Source organism: Mesoplodon bidens (assembly GCF_964165515.1).
Source record: "Mesoplodon bidens genome assembly, chromosome: 7".
Lineage (NCBI taxonomy): Eukaryota > Metazoa > Chordata > Mammalia > Artiodactyla > Ziphiidae > Mesoplodon > Mesoplodon bidens.
In genome coordinates, this window is record NC_138164.1 from 113,338,986 (window position 1) to 113,357,673 (window position 18,688).

General features: G+C 56.2%; 1 protein-coding gene across 8 annotated transcripts in view; it reads right to left on the reverse strand.

The window, feature by feature from the left end:
- Positions 1 to 1,166: 1,166 nt before the first annotated feature.
- The window catches only part of SHANK2 (SH3 and multiple ankyrin repeat domains 2), a 546,752-nt gene continuing 529,230 nt past the window's right edge, over positions 1,167 to 18,688 (reverse strand). For all 8 annotated transcript variants that reach the window (XM_081238599.1, XM_081238604.1, XM_081238603.1 and 5 more), the window contains 2 exons: positions 15,441 to 17,838; positions 1,167 to 6,401 (listed from right to left, as the gene is read on the reverse strand). In XM_081238599.1, coding sequence (XP_081094725.1) covers positions 5,825 to 6,401; positions 15,441 to 17,838 — 2,975 coding nt within the window. In that variant the 3' untranslated portion in view covers positions 1,167 to 5,824. The remainder of the gene's footprint in view (positions 6,402 to 15,440; positions 17,839 to 18,688) is intronic.

The following is an 18,688-nucleotide window of genomic DNA, read 5'->3' on the forward strand; positions in this document are numbered from 1 at the left end:
CCCAGCAGCCGTGGTCGGTGGCTCACCCCTTTGGCTCTTGGGCTGGTACATACCTCCAGCAGAGGCCACAGCAGCGTGTGCAGTAGCGCCCCCTGGGAAACTGGGTCGTGTCTCCCCAGCCACCCCGTTCAGGTTCTCCCATGGTGGCTACGTTTGTTGACTGAAATGAAAAAGCCTGGGTATCTGGTTGCCTTTGGCCCGGTGAACAGCAGCACCACTGATAGTCTTGGGAGGTGAAGAGGCACAGGCACCTGGCGGAAGAAGCCAGAGGTGTGCTGTGGACACAGCATGTGGCGTCTGCCCTGCCTCCGGAAGGGTCCGGCCCACTTGCCGAGGGGCCCCAGAAGATGGGCGGCACTGCCGCGCGGGCCTCACTGTTGCTGTGATTAATCTAGCCCCAGGCAGGGCGGCCGTTCTTCCTGCACCTCACACCCAGCTTGCACGGTGGCGAAGGCTGTGCAGGGGCAGGGTAACATCTTAACTTGGAGCGAATGCAGACGACGGCCTTGAGAACTAGACGGATGTACTTCTCACATCGTCTTTCTTTTAAAAAACAAACAGACTGTGTGTTGCCACACCTATAGCTTACGAAAAATGGAAGTAATTCTTTTGTGATGAGTGGCCTCAATCACCAAAAACAAACATTTTGTTTATTTTTCACAAAACGTGGAAGATGATGGATGGGTACTGCTGACTTGCATAAGCATTACCAACAAGTACCACTGGGGGGCGACACAACACACGGGGAAGTAGGTCTGAAAGCCCAGGACTCTTGGTAAAAATGTCATTTTCTTTTCCCTGGAAGTTCTCAACCATGTTTTGTATTTCAACTAAATGAGAATACTGAAAGTGATATAGTAGAGAGCACTTTTAATGGAAAATTAATTGATAACACAATCTTATTTCAATTTTCTTTTTATTTTTTAACTTAAATGACTGTGTATATCCCACAGTCTTTTGATGAGGAAGGCTCCAGAATCATGTCTAGGTCTTCTCAACATTTCATTTCTCGAACTGTTTTTTACTTTTCGTTGTGCATTGATATGGGCTTCTCAGTTCAGAAACCAAGGCACTATAACTATTTTATCAGCTACATTAATACAGTGAAGGTATATTTACCCTTTCATTAAATATACAGCATTTGAGTACAATATGGTTTTATGCAGATCAGGTTCAAAACACCCAAGGCACACACTTTACTTTTTTTTCCTTTTTGTTTTGTTTCTGTATTTATTTGAAGGCTCATATTAAAGTTTCAGAATTGCTATAAACAAAGAGTTCCAGAGTAGAAGCAATGGACAGTGACTGTTGTAATTTTAAACATAACACAGTAAAGACTGTGAAATGTAGAAACATGTTACAGGAACAATAAAGAAACAAAACCACTGATACAGCGTGGATTATAAATTGAAGTGATCAGATCTGCTGAAGTCTGAGAAACAAGCCTGGAAACTACCCGCTTCCCCACAAAGCACGGGCAGGCCCGTATGCATGCAGCTGCTGTGGTCACCCAGCCACTGTGGAATTGTCACCTACTTGCGTGTGTACGTGGATATCTACAGATACAGAAGACATTCCAGTTCACTGGTTATTAAAATGCATCAAATAAAGTACAGATAAAAGAAAAAGTCTTCCAATGTCTGTTTTTTTCTTAACAAGACAAACAGATACATTCATCAGGAAGAAGTGGTCTGGAAGAAACCACTGGACAGTGAAGATGGGGGTGGTGGCTAGGGTCTGGGAAGAACCATTGGATGGTGGAGCAGGGGGACTTCAGGGAGGGTAAACTACAAAAGGTACAAGGCTGAGACGTTTTCAGGAACATAGAAACAGAGTGGCTGCCGTTCAAGAGGAGAATGTGCCAGAACAGAAGGAACTGTTCAGGAACTAAAGACAGTGACTTTTCACTGCTGTGAGGCGGAAGAGGTTCAGTATTGAAGTTGAAAATATGCTTCCCTCCAGCAGAAGGGATAGCCCGTGTCTTCCGGGCTCAGTTCTTGGCCAGAAGACGCATTCTCTTGCCTCGTTCACCGAAACGTTGTGGCTCTGTGTCAGCCGGTGGGGCTGCCTGGCTGGTTGTGCAGACGCCACGGCAGGAAGACCGCCGCCGCCGCCGCCGCCGCCGCCACGGGTGCGCGGGAGCCTGTGCCCTCGGGGGGAAGGCTTGCATCAGGCTCGCCCTCCGGGCCCCTCTGCTTCCATCCCAAACAGGAGCGCCAGCGTTCGCAGACGTCCGCCCGCCGTGACGCTTTCCCAGTTCTGAAAGAATACTCGTTTCCACCCATACACTGAGAAAGCTTTAAGGAAGTGGAACCAGGGCAGATTAGCTCACCGAAAGGAGAATCTTCACTCTTTGAGGAAGATTGGTCAGCTTCACAGAGGTCAAGTGGCTGGATTGTAAGCTTGGCAACTTTTTGTTTGATTCAGAGTTTTCACTGTTTGCAATCAGAACCACAACCTTAGTGCAATAGTATATTTATTATTTTTTTTAACAGTAATTTTGGTTGCCATACAAGAGATTTAAGGATTGGGAGAAAGTGCAAATTACAGGAGCTTGTTTTTCCTTTTTGTTTTTAATAAGGTCTAAAAAGAATAAAAGCACAAAAGTAACAGAAACATAGATAATGCGAACACATGTTACACAAACTATAGTGTGAAAAGTATTAATTTCTAAAAAAAACAAACAAAAAATTTGTTAATGGGAAAAAAATCAATATTTGTGGCCCACACGCAAAAAGTCATTGCCAGATCACCCTGGGTAATGCTTGCTTGTTCAGTAACTCAGGAAAAAAAAAAATCACCGTTTTATTAACTAAAGTACCACAAATAATTCACTTTGTGATATGTAAAGTTCAGCAAATCAACAGTCACATTGAGTCATTTTTATATTATATGGATTTACTTAAAATGTGCACAGACACCCTGGAGAAGGTATCTTGGCAGGTATACATAATTTACATCTTGAGCAATTTTGGTTTTGTATACACAATATTACAGAAACTAGGCATGTAAATGCAATTTATTTAAATTACAGTATATAACAAAAGTGGATCTTTTTAAAACCTGGAATAGTATTAACATGATCTTTATATGAGCAGTTTAACATCTGTTTCACCATTAAAGAGGGGCATAGGGTAGGGCCTGGTCCTGACATGTCCCAAGGGGGAGAACAGTGGGCGGTGGTTTAAATGAGGAACTATTGCTTTCTGTTGCAAACCTGGCGAATAGAGCTAGAGACTGATTCATCTTGGCAATGTGTTTATTTTGTCGGTCAGGGCAGGTTCTGATGGGTCCTGTTACTTTTCTACAGTAAGACAGTGTGAAACAACCAATGTCATCAGCTCTTTTGTGTCTCAGTCTGCTTGCTTCCGGTCAGTTGCACGTGACTTGAAGTCTCTTTAAGAAAGGGAGTAGCAGCCAGCTCTCACCTTCTGGTTACCAAAGTTCAGTAACCCCAACGCCCCTGAGTTGCCGTTGGTTACTGTCTACCCGCGGCCTCCTTTACTCTCGTCCTGTCTGTCTAGCATTTTGCCTGGCACCGAGCAGAGAGGTAATACCAACAGTAGGCAAAGGAGAAAAGAGCCACGGTGAGGTGGTGTACTTACTGGATTTTGCAGTATCACCAAATGGAAGACAGATAATGGCCAAACCACCATTTTACATTTTCTGATCTATCGGGCAGCCTCAGCAGGCCACCTGTAGTATCTTGGCTTGAAATTTCTCTAGGGTAAGATCTGTTCATCTCATGATGGAAAAATTGAAAGTATACGGAAGTAAAGCGCCTTAATATTCAATTGATTTCAAGTTGGAATGGATCATTCAGATACAAAGATGGACCTGCAGAAGGTTTTGGAACAGAAGGTCCAAAACTCAGTTTCCAATTCAGGGGCGTGTGGCTGGAAAGATGGTGTGTGTGGTGAGTGTGTTTGTTTTTGGAGAAACTGCTGCATTGTGAATTACAACCACTTCTGAAGAAATAATTGTCCTTCGATGACGAAGTTCTAGCAAAGATAGAAAATATAACACAGCTCTGCTGGTTCAGATGCATCCAAATAAGGTTGATTTAAAAAGGTCATACTTTTATAATTATTCCACAGAAATAGTATTATTAAATCACAAAAGTTTTTTTTTCTTTAACTTTCTAGCACTGAAGTGGCACAAAGGCTGCCTAGTAGACCAGCCACTTTTTTTTTTCTTAAAATATTGTGCTTATAAACTATCTGTACAACTATTTAAACTTGCAGTAAAGAAAGAGATTTTAAATCGCTAAATTTTACGTATTCATTCTAGAGCTGTTCCAGACCTAATCAGACACTGGATTGTGAGCATAAAGAAAAAAAGGAACAAAAAATCATGTTTTTATAATTAGAGATGGGCTAGGCTAGTTCTGAAATCATAATAAAAGCCAAACACCTGACATTCGAGTTTCTTCCACACGTGGGAGAGCATGCTGACCCCTGACTGGGTGTCCTGTGGCTCGTGTGCCGGTGGTGACCTCCCTTGGAAATTAGAGGTACTGTGACAGGGGAGGGGCTCCAGGGGAAGGAATGCGGCGGGGCCCAAGCAAGCCTCGCCAGAGGCCAGACTGGCTGCCCACGAGACCCCCCTGCTCTGCCCTCCCTTCGTCTGCACTGCACCCTCACCCTGGCTTCTGTCTATGCGCCATACCCGCCGCGTTTTCAAAAAACCTGCTGTACTATTAAGACAAGCTGGTGGGATTCCTGGACGCTCCGAGGAAAAGGGGAGAAGCCCCTAAGTCCCCTCTTCCTTGGCCTCGGGGGGGACAAAGGGGCTGTCTCAGCCGCGATTCTTCCCCTTGGCCGGGCTCAGAACTGGGGGTGGCCGCGGCGCACGCCCACCGTGAGCCCTGTGGCATCCTGCGTGTCGAACTGGTTGCTCGCCTGCTCTGATCTTTGCAGAATTCAACACGCTTTCGATTTTAAAAAATGCCGAAAGGCAGAGAAGCCCCTTCCCCGGCTCCTGGGGAGCGGCTCCCCTCCTGCGGATACTCTGGGCACAGCAGCTGCACGCCGGCTGCTTCCCACGGCCAGGTCTCCCTCCTCCTCGGAATCGTGACTTTGTGCTTTGACTAACTCCATGTGACATCTGTTTGGCCACTTTGGAATTATGCTAACAGATTTTCAGAAAGAAAGAAAGAAAGCTAAGCAAAGCTGGGCACGATCCCATTCGGACAACCCACCACTGCCAGGAACCTCATGGCCAGAGAACCACGGGTGCACGTCGGAGGAGACAGGGTAAAGGATCCACGGGAAGAAAGTTTCTCTACCTTCCAAAGGGGCACCGGCTACACACATCCGCGGGCGTCTCTCTGCGAGCCAAGTCCGGGAAAGAAAGGAGCACGTGGGCTTGAGTGCCCTCGAGGGGCCGCAGGCTGAGGAAGGCCTTGCGCCCGGGCCCAGGCGGAGCTGCCGGACGGCAGAGGAGGCCGCGGGAGGTATGTGTCTAGAGTGCAGTGGTGTCTGCCTGCAGGAGCAAGGGGCGCGCGCGGCGGCGGGCATCTCCTGGGCCCGTGAGGTCAGGTCGCCTGCGTGCAGGAGGCAAGCCGCGCATCTTTCCACCTTACAAGCTCTCCCTCCCCTGGTCCCGTCTTTGACAGAAACAGCCCAAGGAGCCCACACAGAGAGCTGCGGGGGGGGGGGGGGGTTGAAGGCCTCTGCTCAGCCACGCCAGGGACACACAGCATTTCTCTGGGTAGCAGGAGACCAGCCCGCGGGACGGGGCTGGCGCTCACCATCCAAACACCTCAGTGCAAGCCCATCTCTAGTTATAACAAGGAGTCTGTAAGGGTAAAGCGCAGCCACCCTTATCTGTCCAGCAGCTGTTTCAAAGCCCTTTCTATGTTCATTCTGTGCCCGACTCGAGTCACGCCCAGATCTATGAGGTCTTCTTTCTGGAGGTTTGGCAGGTGGCTGCCGTCGATTTCGTTGTCCATGAAGGCCTCTTTATGCTCACCCAAGTTGAGGCTTTCCAGCCAGTCCGCCACGTCTGGTTTAGTCCACAGGTGGACAGGTTTAGTTGTAAAAGGCTTATTGGAGATTGGCTGTTGCAGTATGGAGGGGGATGGCGACCTGCTGCGTCCCGCTGGGTTCAAGCCAAACAGGTCCCCGGGAGGGGGCTGGCTTGGGAGGCCGAAGACATCCGAGAGGGTGGGAGGGGGAGGGGGAGCGGCGGCGACAGCTGACGGGGACGCAGGCAGGATCTCTTTGTTCAGCTCTGTGGGCGAGACCACGGGGCTGGGGGCACGTCTTGGTCCTGAGGTCCTGCTCTCATAGTCTGGGGGCCGGCTCTGCAGGGTGATGGGCTGGGAGGTCCCAGGGCGAACCGTGAAGGTGACCGTCGTGCTCCGCGTACCTGAGACGGTGCTCATGACCTCTGGGCCTCTGAAACGGCAGCAACAGAGAAAACCATCACAGGTCCGCTCACAACGCCCCGAGGAGGGGGCGGGACACACCCAAACCACAGCAGAGCATCTGACGGCAGGTGCGCTGGCAGTGAGCAAACGCTTTGCCGTGCCGGGGGCGGGGTGGGGGCACACGAGAGGGAGGCACCAGAGCACACGGGGCGGCCACTCACCGGAGCCTGGCAGGTTGTGGGGGGGGCAGGGAGACCTGGAGACGGGCCCGGACCAAGTCCTGCTCCCTGGCCGGGGCGTGTCTGTGCCACGCCAGTACCGCCTGAGGAAGTGGCATCTTTTGCCTCCATTTCAGCAAGCAGAGGGGGGCACCCTTGAGAAGAGACCCTCCTTCTTAACTGCCTGCCAGGCCTGAGACTTTTTGGCTTAAAAGGACAAGTGCAGGGAGGGGCACCTCGCGGGCTGGCCCTGTTTCAGTAAGGGGGAAGCCCCACGGCTCCCTGGGGGTGCTCGTGGACGCCGCCGTGTCAGCGTGAAAGGGTCAGGGTCGGGAGAGGGGCTTTATCAGCAGGCTGGAGGGAGCCGGCACCGGGGCCCAATCTGTCTGCGCTCTGGACTGTCCTTCTGCTGCTCTTTGTTTTCTCTGCCGCGGGTGTGTATTTGGGTGAAACTGCCAGTTGGTAACCGGGGTGCCTCTCAGCCTCGTGACACTTCCCCACTTGATGCTATGTCGAGTATGGCATCTCCGCGTGAGGAAGCAGCAGCAGGTCTGAGGGGGGGACCTGTGCCGACTCAGGCTTCGATCTTGTCCTGAGGAGGAGCATTTCCAGGGGCAGGGGGTGCATGTGGCTGGGACCCGCATCCCCCACAGGGCATTCAGATACAGTTTCCTGGAGGGCCAGGGGCTCCAGGGCCGGATCTGTTACACTATAGGGGACCCCTGTTGAGAACTTCCAGGGGCCTTGGTTACTGGTTGTACTGGTGCACTGGGTACCAGCAGGTAAAGGCAGCCCCAGGAGAGACCCTGAGGATGCCTCCTCCACTACTGCCAGGCTTGCTACTCAAAATCAAGAAACAGGAGCCCTCCTGGTCCAGGGCGTCACCTGCAGGGAGTGGGGAGCCGCCCCTCTGGCCCCCAGACCTCGGTCCTGGAGAGAGAGGTGGGCTGTGCGCACAGCGGGCATTTAAGAAAGCTGCAAACTCTGTGGCTCAAGTAGGGCTGAAAGATGCTCCCCAGTTCCCACTCCGGAGGGCCCATCTCCCCTCCAAGTCTGCCCCACGGCTGTGGGCACACCTGTCTGGGGAAGGCTCATTTGAACCACTTTGATACAACAGCTGAGCTGAGATGGTAAAGCAGCTCCACCCAGAGGGGATTTGAGTTGTTTGTTAATTAGGACCTTCAGGGGAGAGAGGGGTTTTTTGTGAAGCAGGTCAGTGTCTCACAGGAGCACGTGGCACTTCCTCTAAGGTGACTTTGCATGGCGCCGGGCCTGTGACCCTGACTGGGTCGACTGGGGCAGTACAGTTGGGAAGTGACCTTGTTCATCGGGCTTTGTGAAGCAGAGGCAAGTTAATCCCCCAAAGTGACAGCAACTGCTTTAAACCCAGGCAGCCTTTAACCGTGGGCCTCTCTGAGCCAGAGGGTGGGTGTCAGCACCCCCTCCTGTGGGAACACCCCGGCGATTCCCGGGTAGTTGGGATGTTTTTTAAAAGGAAGGCTCTGCAGGCAGCTGTGTGTGTCGTCAGAAGCACACAGATTGGTGGGCAGTGAGAGCGAGGGACAGGAGAACACACCAGAGAGGAGAGGTTTCTGCACGCGGCACTTACTTCTGTTCAGCACGACCCTCTTCTGTTACCACCCATCATGGGAGCAAATGGAAATGACAAAATGGAATGGGTTGAGACAACACTGCAAAATTAATTACAGTTAAAACAAGAAGCTTTTTCCGATGGATGAAACTAAAGCAATGGCACAGATGCCGGCTGAGAGTCTACCCGCGCTGCTCCTTTTCTGGCCGCGTAGTAGAGCGTGCAGTGCACAGAGCTGCCCGGGAGAGAAGGTCAGAAGGGGCGTTGCTTTCAGAGTTAGGAAACTCACACCTGTGCCTGCCTTGGCTGGGGATGCTGTGAATCTAGAGAGAAACATCCAGGAAGACGTTCAGAAGGACAATGACGTTAGCCTCTGCTTGAAGTCCCCTGAGAGCCCGTTCACTGCTGATACCCAGACTTGGGTTCCCGGGCTGCCTTTGTCTTCTGCAGCTTAGGAAGGACAAATCAGCGTTCCTGGTTGGGGGAGGCCGTGCTTTGCGTCAAGTCTACACCGAGTGAGGAGAGCCCGGCAGCTAATAAAGGGGGGTGTCAGATCTGGCCCCATGCTTGGGGCCACCCACGGCCCTGCGGGATGTCGCCGTTGGAAAAGAACCAGCGTGTTTGAGGAGCCCAGTGGAGGCCTGCCCGGGGCCGGTCCACCCTGCCCTCCTTCTCAGTGGTTTGATGGACTCTCGGTTAATCAGGCGGGTATCGTTCACTGGATCTCCTGGTTGCAGAGATCATTACGTTGCTAAGCAACCACTGGGTTCCCGGGTGGAACACACAAGAATCTGTTGCCCCGATTTAGAACACAGACACATACACACGCACACACACGCCCTCTCTTGGACTATTACTCTCTATCCTGCCTCTTCAATCCAATCCGTATGGGAACATGAGGATTAAAACAAAAATGGAGGGTTAACTGACACCCCGAGATGCGCTGTTATTTTATCGGTCAGCCCGAGTTGACTGGGGTCGGGGAAGTGAGGACTCAAGTAGCCTTTCTGTTGTGTTTACAAATGCAGTTCGGCTGTCGAGCAGTGACTGGCTGTGGGCCAGAGGCTGCTCAGGGAGCCGGCGCTAGGGTTCTGGAACCTTCCCGCACAAGCCTCTCTCCAGCACGCCCGCCGGACCTCTGCCTTCTAGAGACCGTAGGGTTTTTGTGAGGAACCCCTGTCTTGCATGTAAAACGGCACTTATTTCCAGACTGCTCTCTTCTTAGTTTCTATCTTTATAGCACCTCCAAAGGTCGGTTGTTCAAAAGACGGGGAAAGGGCTTCCCTGGTGGCGCAGTGGTTGAGAGTCCGCCTGCCGATGCAGGGGACACGGGTCTGTGCCCCGGTCCGGGAGGATCCCACATGCCGCGGGGCGGCTGGGCCCGTGAGCCATGGCCGCTGAGCCTGCGCGTCCGGAGCCTGTGCTCCGCAATGGGAGAGGCCACAATAGTGTGAGGCCCGCGTACCGCAAAAAAAAAAAAAAAAAAAAAAAAAAGACAGGGAAAGTGGCCCGAGGCGTTAACAGGTCTGCACAAGGCCTGAGCCTGGCCCTGGTTCCCGGCTCTGAGCACCGCGAGCCCCTGTGTGTCTGCAGTCCCGGGCCTGGCCCGCAAGAACGGCGGATGGGTGTGGGAAGCTGGTTTCCCAGATCAGGAAGTGACGTGACTTGGCCAAGCAGAGGGGTTGGAACTGGGCGGGGGCAGGGGGCTGCCTCGGCTTCAGCAGCCCTTTCGACATATCTGAGCAGGTGGGAAGGCACCCAGTTTTCAGCGGGAGGTATCCATCCCCTGATACACTTCGGCTGAATGGTCCTGGCATCCAGACTGGGAAATGAGAGCATGAGAATCAGACTTGAAGGATAAAATGCCGCAGCCTGACCAGAAGAGCCCCTTCACGAACCCGTGTACGAGGAGAGACGCGACAGCGAGCTTCACAACCACCCTCCCTAGTGTCCACCGCCTTATCCACGATTTCAGTCACTGACACTACCTGAACGTTTCAGTTGCTGCCGTGGAATGGGAAAGCCTCTGTGACGGCGCTGAGGTGATGAAAGTGCCATTAAGCAGCTTCTATTATCGAGTCAGTTTTGAAAAGTCTTTGCCCTGGGACCGGCTGGGCAGAGGTCATTTTTTAACAACCCAGATAGATTTATTTTAAAACCGAGAGGCTCTCAGGATAATACTGTAGAGAGCCAGTGAGGAGCTGGTGCCACTGGCCAGGGCAGCCGGAGGGCATCGCCTGGGAACCGGCCAGTGCTCCCCTGCAAGCAGCCTGAATGAACCCCCCAGGGGACCTGGAGCGCCATCGCTGCCTCCGTGAAGTGAAGGCTAGTCTGGATGAACCGAAAAGAGCGAGGCGATCGGAGGGGCTCCTGGGGGGTTGAGCCGATGCAGTGCGCCCTGGACGGAAGCCAGTGGGTCCCCCGCAGGCATCCACTCACTGCTCTGATACTCCTTACAATGGCCGGAGAATGAAAGCCAAACCCAAACTGACCTTCCGCTCCCCTGGGAGTGCTGACAAAGAACAGATCTATCTTGCTTTAAAAATGATGCCTGGGGGGCTTCCCTGGTGGCGCAGTGGTTGGGAGTCCGGCTGCCGATGCAGGGGACACGGGTTCGTGCCCCGGTCCGGGAGGATCCCACATGCCGCGGGGCGGCTGGGCCCGTGGGCCATGGCCGCTGAGCCTGCGCATCTGGAGCCTGTGCTCCGCAACGGGAGGGGCCACAACGGTGAGAGGCCCGCGTACCGCAAAAAAAAAAAAAGATGCCTGGGTTTCCTAGGTCAAGCAAGCCCCTTTGTTTTAGGTCAGAGTGCATGTGTCAGACGCCATCATCTACCCGCTGTCTCCGGAGCAGAGGCCCCCGGGACCCCACATGGGCCTGCTCGTGGGCTTCCCTGTGTCACTGTGACCCACCTGACTGCATAGCTGCTGGGTCACCTTCGTGAAACGAAAGTTCACGCCAAGCCTTTGCTTAAGCCCTCGATGGCTGCCACAACTCAGACGCAGCCCAGCGCTTCCCCTCGGCATGCCGGGTCCCCTCTGGGCACCCCCCCCCCCGCCAGCCCTGCCAGTTTCTTCAGCGTGGAGGGCACTTGCCCGTGCCTGGGCTTTGTGTTTGCTGGTCCTGGTGCCCGGGATGCTCTTCTCCTGCGTTTCTGCCCAGCTGGCTCCTTTTACTACTTCAGGTGGTTCCAATGCCACTTCCTTAAGGGGGGTCACCTCCGTCCTGCCCATGGTCGCTGACTCGTTGGGACATCTTCGTCCCTTGGCAGTACCTGTGCACTTCGGGTTCGTCTTGTTTATTGTTTCTGATCCATTCCCCCTTGAGAATGTAGCCCTTCAGAGGAGAGACCTTGAATGTTTCCTTGTTCAGCGAGGAATCCTGGGGCCCAGCCCGGTGCCTGGCACACTGAGGTGTAATCAGTGACCCCTGGTCCAGTGAACAATTCATGACTAAGTCTGCGCCCAGCTCCCCGGGGCCCGGGCCTCCTTGACCCCTTTTGTTACTGTCCTCCCTGAGGTCTGACCTTGGGCTCCTACCAAGAACCCCTCAGGAGGCCATGGGGCTGGGCTGTGGCTCCTCTGGCTTCCCGGCTCTGTGACTTTACAGAAAACATCAGGTGCTCTGAAACGAGGGGAACACCGCTCGTGCGTCTAGATTTCCACAGGGCTCCGCACGGTAGGCCGCCCGCTGCAGGGCAAGGCCGTGCTCGTGGGTGTCGGCAGTGCTCTCGCGCCTCTCGGTCATCCTCTCGAGCTCTGAGCTTTGCAGGGAAGGTCCGGGCCTGCAGGACGCCAGGCGCCTGTGCTGGGCCTCCAGCCCGTGGGGTAGCTTGGGGCGGTGCTGAGTAGGAGAAGCAGCCGATCACCCCAGAGGCCTAGTTCTTAGGAGGTGTTTCCAGATCAGGCCTGGGGGGATGCCACGAATGCTAGGTAGTAAAGAAAATGACCTGATCGTCTTCTTTTCACCAACATGTCTGTAATCAAGATGTCGGCAGAGCCCGTGTCGTCCCTGATTTCGGGGGACACATGATAGCAGCAGACACCCATGCACGGCTCAGGTTAAGTCACATGTACCCCAGTAAGCGAGGGCGTAGTCGCTCAGTGTCCTCTTTTCCCCCGACCCTGCCCAGGGTCACCACACCTCAGAGTTAAGAAAGAACCCCGAGGGCAAAAGTAACTTACAAAGGGGCAGGTTCACCTGAGGTTTCTGCCCTCTTAGCGGACAAACGATTGTGGAGCAGCTCAAAAAACTGCCCCTTTCTTGGGCGATCAGACTTCTTTCTGTGGAAGTGGGGGCGTTTGCACTGCTGCTTGTCTGTCATTTCAGAGCACGGCCGGTTTTCAGTTTTCCCTAGAAAAACTCATTTCTTTTCCCTCACTAGGAATTTCCTTCATCCAGTTTCGTGCCTCATTTTGCCCAGGGCCATTCACAGCTCTTAATTTGTAGATGCATTTAAAAGTAGCAGTGAGACACCCAAGCAGGTGGAGCCCTGGCTGGGAGTATCCTGCGTTTTGTCTGCTGCCTGAATGGCTGAATCCCAGGCCTCTCAATGAAGGCACAACCCAGAGAAGCGGAGGCCTGTCCCAGGGAGGGTGTGTGTGTGAGAAGGAAAATAGTTGGCTGCTGCCTGCTCATGAGAAATACCTGGTGCCCGGTGCTCGGTCACCCGCTCGGGGGGCTCTGCTGAGGAGCTGCCCCCTTCTTACCCTGGTCGGTCCACCTCCTGGCTGCAGCTCACGCCCACTGGGCTTTGCCCGATGAGGCCGTGAGATCGGAAAAGCCAGAGTAGCCAGGCAAGTGTCCAGTTTTGTGCCTGGAGTCAGTGACTGACCTTTCTCCTTGTCCTTGGGCCTCAGGCCGACCTATTCCTGGTCCAACTCAGTGTAGCCCTTAGCAGTGAGTAGGGAAGGGGAGGGGACACCGCCTCGGGGAGGTCACCAGTGCCGGAGGCTGCCCGGTGACCACCCTTGCAGATTATCAGTCACCAGGTAAGCAGAGAAGACTTCTGGGTGCTCAGCTGGACTCAAGGGGGGTTCCGAAGGCCTGAGAATAGCCCTGCCCCGGTGAGCTCGGCCCTGCGGATGTTCGGTTAGGTAGCGGCGCCTTTCTTCCAGGCTGATCCCTGGCTCCAGCGAGAGGGGAGGAGTCGAACCCTGAGGCAGCTCCGTAGGTCGCAGTGCTTCTGTGCCTTCCAGCCGAGTGCCCGTGGCCAAGGGCTTCCCCTCTCTGACCCCGTGGGAGCAGGTTCAGGCTCTGCCTCGGGTGCCTGTGCTGCATGATGCCCGGCATTTGGTGGGTGCAGAATAGACAGCAGCTCATGCTTGTACCGTGATGGGCTGGGGTATAAATGATAGAACAGACTGGTGGTGGCTGTTCCTGGCAGCTGAGCCTGGGTCGACAGAATCGGTCTTGCAGCTGCTCTCAAGAAGTCCGACAGGATTCTGCCCGCTGACCCCTGCTCTCAGGCCCCTCCCACTCAGGGAAACCCTAGAGACCCCTGCAACTCGGAGACCCCTCTCCTGTGAGCCCACCCAGCCAGGAGAGGAGCTGGGGAGGCCTACAATCTTGATGCCGTTCAGAGAGGCCCCTGGACTCCTGGGTGGGAGTGCTCCGGGGAGCATGGTGCCGTGTGGGCTGCCCCACTGGCCAGAGCGGCCCTAGAATTTGTGCCCTTCTTCTGCATCTTCCGTACTTCAGACATCGCTAGCGGTGGGAAGTGCCAGTCAGAAGACCTTGGCCTGGTCCTGGCTCTGTCTTCTGCTGGCTGTGCACCTGGACAAGCTGCTTGGCCTCTCTGAATCTCCATTTCCCCTTCTGAAAAATGGGTATAATTATACATGCTCTCCAGCAGCTGTTAGAAAGACTACTCACCCACATCCAAGTGTTTTGTAAAATATGAAACACAGTGATAAAGCATCTTAATTGTTGTACTTCCACATAACCTAGGAGCTAAAGACCGGTACTATTACGTGACGGAGCCAGTTTTAAACATTTCCTTGAGACTTTCAAGCACGTAACACCTGTAGGTATGTGTGTACGTACGTCCACCAGAAACGGGGAATTTGTAAGGAATCTCTGTTCTGCCGGAGTGCTCTTTGAACGCCACTAATGATGGGTGCCCCATTAAAAGACGGGGGTGTCGGCGTGCTTCTCTCTACCGAGACCTGCCCCATCAGCATTCCTCGGAGGAGCGGTGGGAGCTGTGCGCGTAACTTACGCCCACACCGGAAGGTAACCGGGAAAATGGTGGCTCTCAGCCTGCTCTCAGGACCCGACCGTAGTGCGATAGTGCTGATTAATGGACTGAGATGTTTGAATCCAACGCCTGCCCAGCAGGAGTATGAAGAACGACTTCATTAGCTGAGATGATGAAACCTGAGAGTAAACATCAGTGGGGGAACGTGAAGAGCCCTGCTGCCTGGGGACCCGAGCAGTGGCGTGTGTCTTGGGCGAAAGAAACCGAGAACTGTGAGCGATGGCCGGAGGCACTGGGCTCTGGTGAGGATCATCCACCAGCTACAGGCAGGGGGTCGGGGGCCAGTTGCAGCGTGGTGTGCCTGGACAGAGCCCTGCGGTTGGGTTTAGGACTGGCCCCCACATGCGACCCCCAGTTCCTAGGCAGTGCCTTCCGCTCTGCCTGACCTTGTGAGCACCCACGCGGGGAGGACCGGATGCTTTTCTTCCACGATGTCTGCCCTGGGTCAGGATGGGCTCTGGGGCTGCATTTCACTCTGAGCTCACTAGTGGATCCGCAACCCGGCCCGTCCCCGGCCTCAGACCAGTTAGTGACGGGAGGAGGGGAAAAGAGCCCCTCACGCACATGTGACCACACACGTGATTGCACGCACACTGCTCACTCGACCCCCGGCCGCTGCACCCCTCCCCTGCAACCCCTGGGTGAGGCTCCAGAATGGCCTTTGAGGGGTCCTGGCCAAGACCTGGAGGACGCGCAGGGAGAGAGCAGGGCTCCTCCCTGGAAGCCAAGGCGGGGATGGCCTGTGTGGCAGCGTCTCGTTACGCGTCTCTACGCGGGGGCCACGTCCTGCCGGGCCAGACGCGCTCAGCTCTGCTGCACCGGCGTCCAGGGGGCGAGAAAGGAGCACGTGAGTGCACGACAGAGGCGGCCGACACAGAAGGCTCTAGGAATTTCCGTGTCCGCTTCCGTTGCTCCCAAGGGCATTTCCTGGTCAGCACTGGCTGGGACAGGACAGCCCGGCTCGGGATGGGCTGCGCCCACGCCGGCCGCGCACTTACCTTGGAGCGAGGCTGGCAGGCTTGGATCCCGCTGGCGAGTCCAGTCCTTCCCCCGGCTTTGCTCGGTTCATTTGCTGCAGGATTGAGTTCAACTCACTAATCACGTTCGCCTTTGGGCCGGAGAGGATCGGGCTTTTGACCTCCGAGATGTCACCCCACAGCCTGGAGGTCCTCGGCTGGATAACCTTTGTGGTCCCGGGCTGGGCCCCGCCGGGGGGCGGCGGGCGTGCCGGCGGGGGGATCACAAAGCTGTCCACGTCCTCCTCCAGCAGCGCGTCGTGATAAAGTGCGTTGCCTTTGTGAATTATGGGCTTCATTTTTGGCTTAGGAGGTACCGGGGGTTTGTCAACCGTAAATGCTTGCCCATCTGCATAGACTGTGCACGTGTCCACATTCTCCCCGCCCTCGGAGGACAGGGTGGAGATGCTGGAAACCGTGGAGATGGTGCTGGTCGTCTCGAGGTGGTGGTCGCTGCTGCTCCGGCTGTCCACCTCCTCGATCCCAGAGTCCGTGACGGCGTCGAAGCTTTCAGGGGGTGGCAGGAAGGAGGCGGGCAGACAGTTCGAAAGGCCAGCTGGCTTCTTGCCGTCCGCGGAGTTGGTGGGCTGGCTGGAGTTCAACGCAGGGGACGGGGGGGCGTCGTTTGTCTTCGGCTTGACCAGGTCTGAGAGTGCGGGGATAGAAGCAGCGCGGTCATCGGGGATATCAAAACTGTTGGCGAATTCCAGGGGAGGAGGCAGTGGCTCTGTAAAAATAAAATCCTCATCCAGATCCACGGACGCCAGAGGTGGGGGAGGGATGCGGAACGGCAAGATCACCGCCTCCTCCACGGAGCCCGCCGCCACGACGGTCCTGCCGGGCGCGGCGGCCGCGGGCTCGGGGCCAGCGGGGATCGGTAAAGCACCTTCAGTTTCGGGAACACCTTCTGGCACCTCGGAGGGCGAGCGGTCCGGCTTTGGTTCTGCGTCGGCATTCTCATCCTCTTCCTGCAGGAAGTCGTCCGGCCTGGCCGCGTCCACGGTGTGGACCATCAGCAGCCCGGCCGACTTCTGCTGGGACGCGTCCACGATGTTGATGAGCATGCCCTTCTTGTCGTCCTTCCGCTCCTTGCCCAGGTCGGTCTCGTACTTGTTTTCCGTCTCCTGCCGCCTCAGGGGCCCCCGCGTGTTCTGCCTGGTGACCGGAGGGAAGCCTGCTTCCCCGTTGGGCCGCATTTTGGTATCGATGTAGAGAGGTTTGTTGAGGTCAGCCTTGGGGGCCTCCCCCTTGGGGCCCTGCTGGGACTCCTTCAAGGCTCGGTCCCTCGCGGAGAGCGCCAGGGCCAGCGGGGAGCTCGGGTCCAGCAGCCTCCCTGTGAGCGGGTGGACGTAATTCTCGGGGCCGGCCGCATTGCTGCTCTTGAGGGGAGCTGCAGGGCTGCTCTCGGGCCCCTTGGCTTTGGACGTGGAGTTCAGTGGCCTGCCGGCCTCACCCTGAGCTCCGGCCTCGCCACCACCCACAAAGTGGTTCTCGGGCTCCCTGGTGGCTGCCCCCGGCGTGGGTGACGACAGCTGCTCGGTGCCGTCCGCCTCGCCGAACCCGCCCTCCTCGGGGAACTTGGAGGGCCGTGCCTGGGGGGCGGGCGGCCCCAGGCCCACGTCCTCGTCCCCCAGGTCCGTGGACAGGAAGGCTGGCGAGTTCCTCCTGGCCTCCAGCCGCTTCTCCCGGTCGCGGACGGCCCCGGCGATGGCGGCGGCGAAGGGGCTGCTGGCGGTCAGGCTGTCGTCGGGCCGCAGCTGGCCCGGCTGCTCGGAGGCCTGGGGGTCGATCTCCATGCTGCTGCCCTGGCTGCTCTTCCCGCTGCTGCTGGTGGAGGGCTCCTTGACGATGATGGTCGGGATGGGGATGGAGCACGTCTTCTCGGGGCTGTCCTCCACGTTGGACTGCTTCACCAGCATGCCCTTCCGCCTGGCGGGCTTGGCGGGGACGTAGACGGCTTTGCTGGCGATCTTCCCGACCTCGGAGTACGGGTTTTCGGGCATCTGGCCCCTCTTGCCGCGGAAGGTCGCCTGGGCGGCGGCGTTGCGGCTATAGAGGTCCTCGGAGTCCAGGGAGTAGCGGTCCAGCTCCCTCCTGTGGTACAGCCCCTTCTCCCTCATCATGGTGGCCACCGTGTCGGAGCGAGCTGCCGGGGACACTTTGGCGGCGGAGTTCTGATTGAACGCGGGCTTGATCGTCCCGTAGACTCTGGGAGTTGGGGACTTGGGGCAGTTGTAGGCGGTGGGGGAGGGTGGTGGAGGAGAGGGGGGCACCGACTGTGGCGGCGGGGGGATGTCCTCGGAGGTGTCCGGCATGGACAGGCTTCTGGTGAACTTGAGCATCGGAGGGGCCAGAAATTGTCGCTCTTCCCCCGTGATTCCTACGAGTAGAAGACAGGTTTAGATTTCAATCACGGCAATGACAGACACCCCGCTAAGCTGCTAGGAAGGTGCGACACGCTGTGTCTCTGCAGACTCACAAAGAATCACGATGCGCACTTGTTCACAGAACGCAGCACAAGCCACAATGCCAAGAGGTCACGTGGCCCATTCCGAGCCAAAAAAAAAAAACGAAGGAAAGGCCCGGGGAGGCACGGAGTGCGTGCTGTTGAGAGAGATGGTGCCCAGAGCGACGGGCGCGAGCCGGGGAGGGCGCCTGACTCCCCGGGGTTCGTATGCGCACGTGTGAGTGTGTGTCGGGGGCAGGGGTGGCCTGCATCAGGGGGCAACCATCCCTTCAGGCTTGGCCAGGGCCCCCGGCGGGTGTTTTCGGGTTTGGGCCTGAGGCTGTCGAGCTGCGTGTGGGAAACGAGGGCACAGGGAACACAGGTGGCTGCGCTGGCTTATGGGACGCGGATGGTGCCGCCGTCCCGGGGGCATCAGAGCACCGACGTCCTGCAGGTGCTGCGGGTGTGCGCAGGGGAGGCCTGGTGCCCTCGAGCAGAGCCTGTGCATATGGCGACCCTGGGGCGGCCTCGCCCGCTCGACAGGAACCCGTTTTGTTGCCTCACTTCTCTGGGCCCCCGAAGGGTACTGGAGCTCCCCAGGCCCTCAGGAGGATGGCTGAGCGGCCCTGGCAGGAGAAGGTGCTGCAACACACCCAGACCCTCTACTAACCCAAGACCCCATCCCAAGCCGGGAGCAGGATCCTGACCAAACACTCGGCCGCCTGCCCCAGCGAAGTCCTCTGGGTCCTAAGACCCTCTGGGCTGGGCCGAGGGGCCCGGTGGT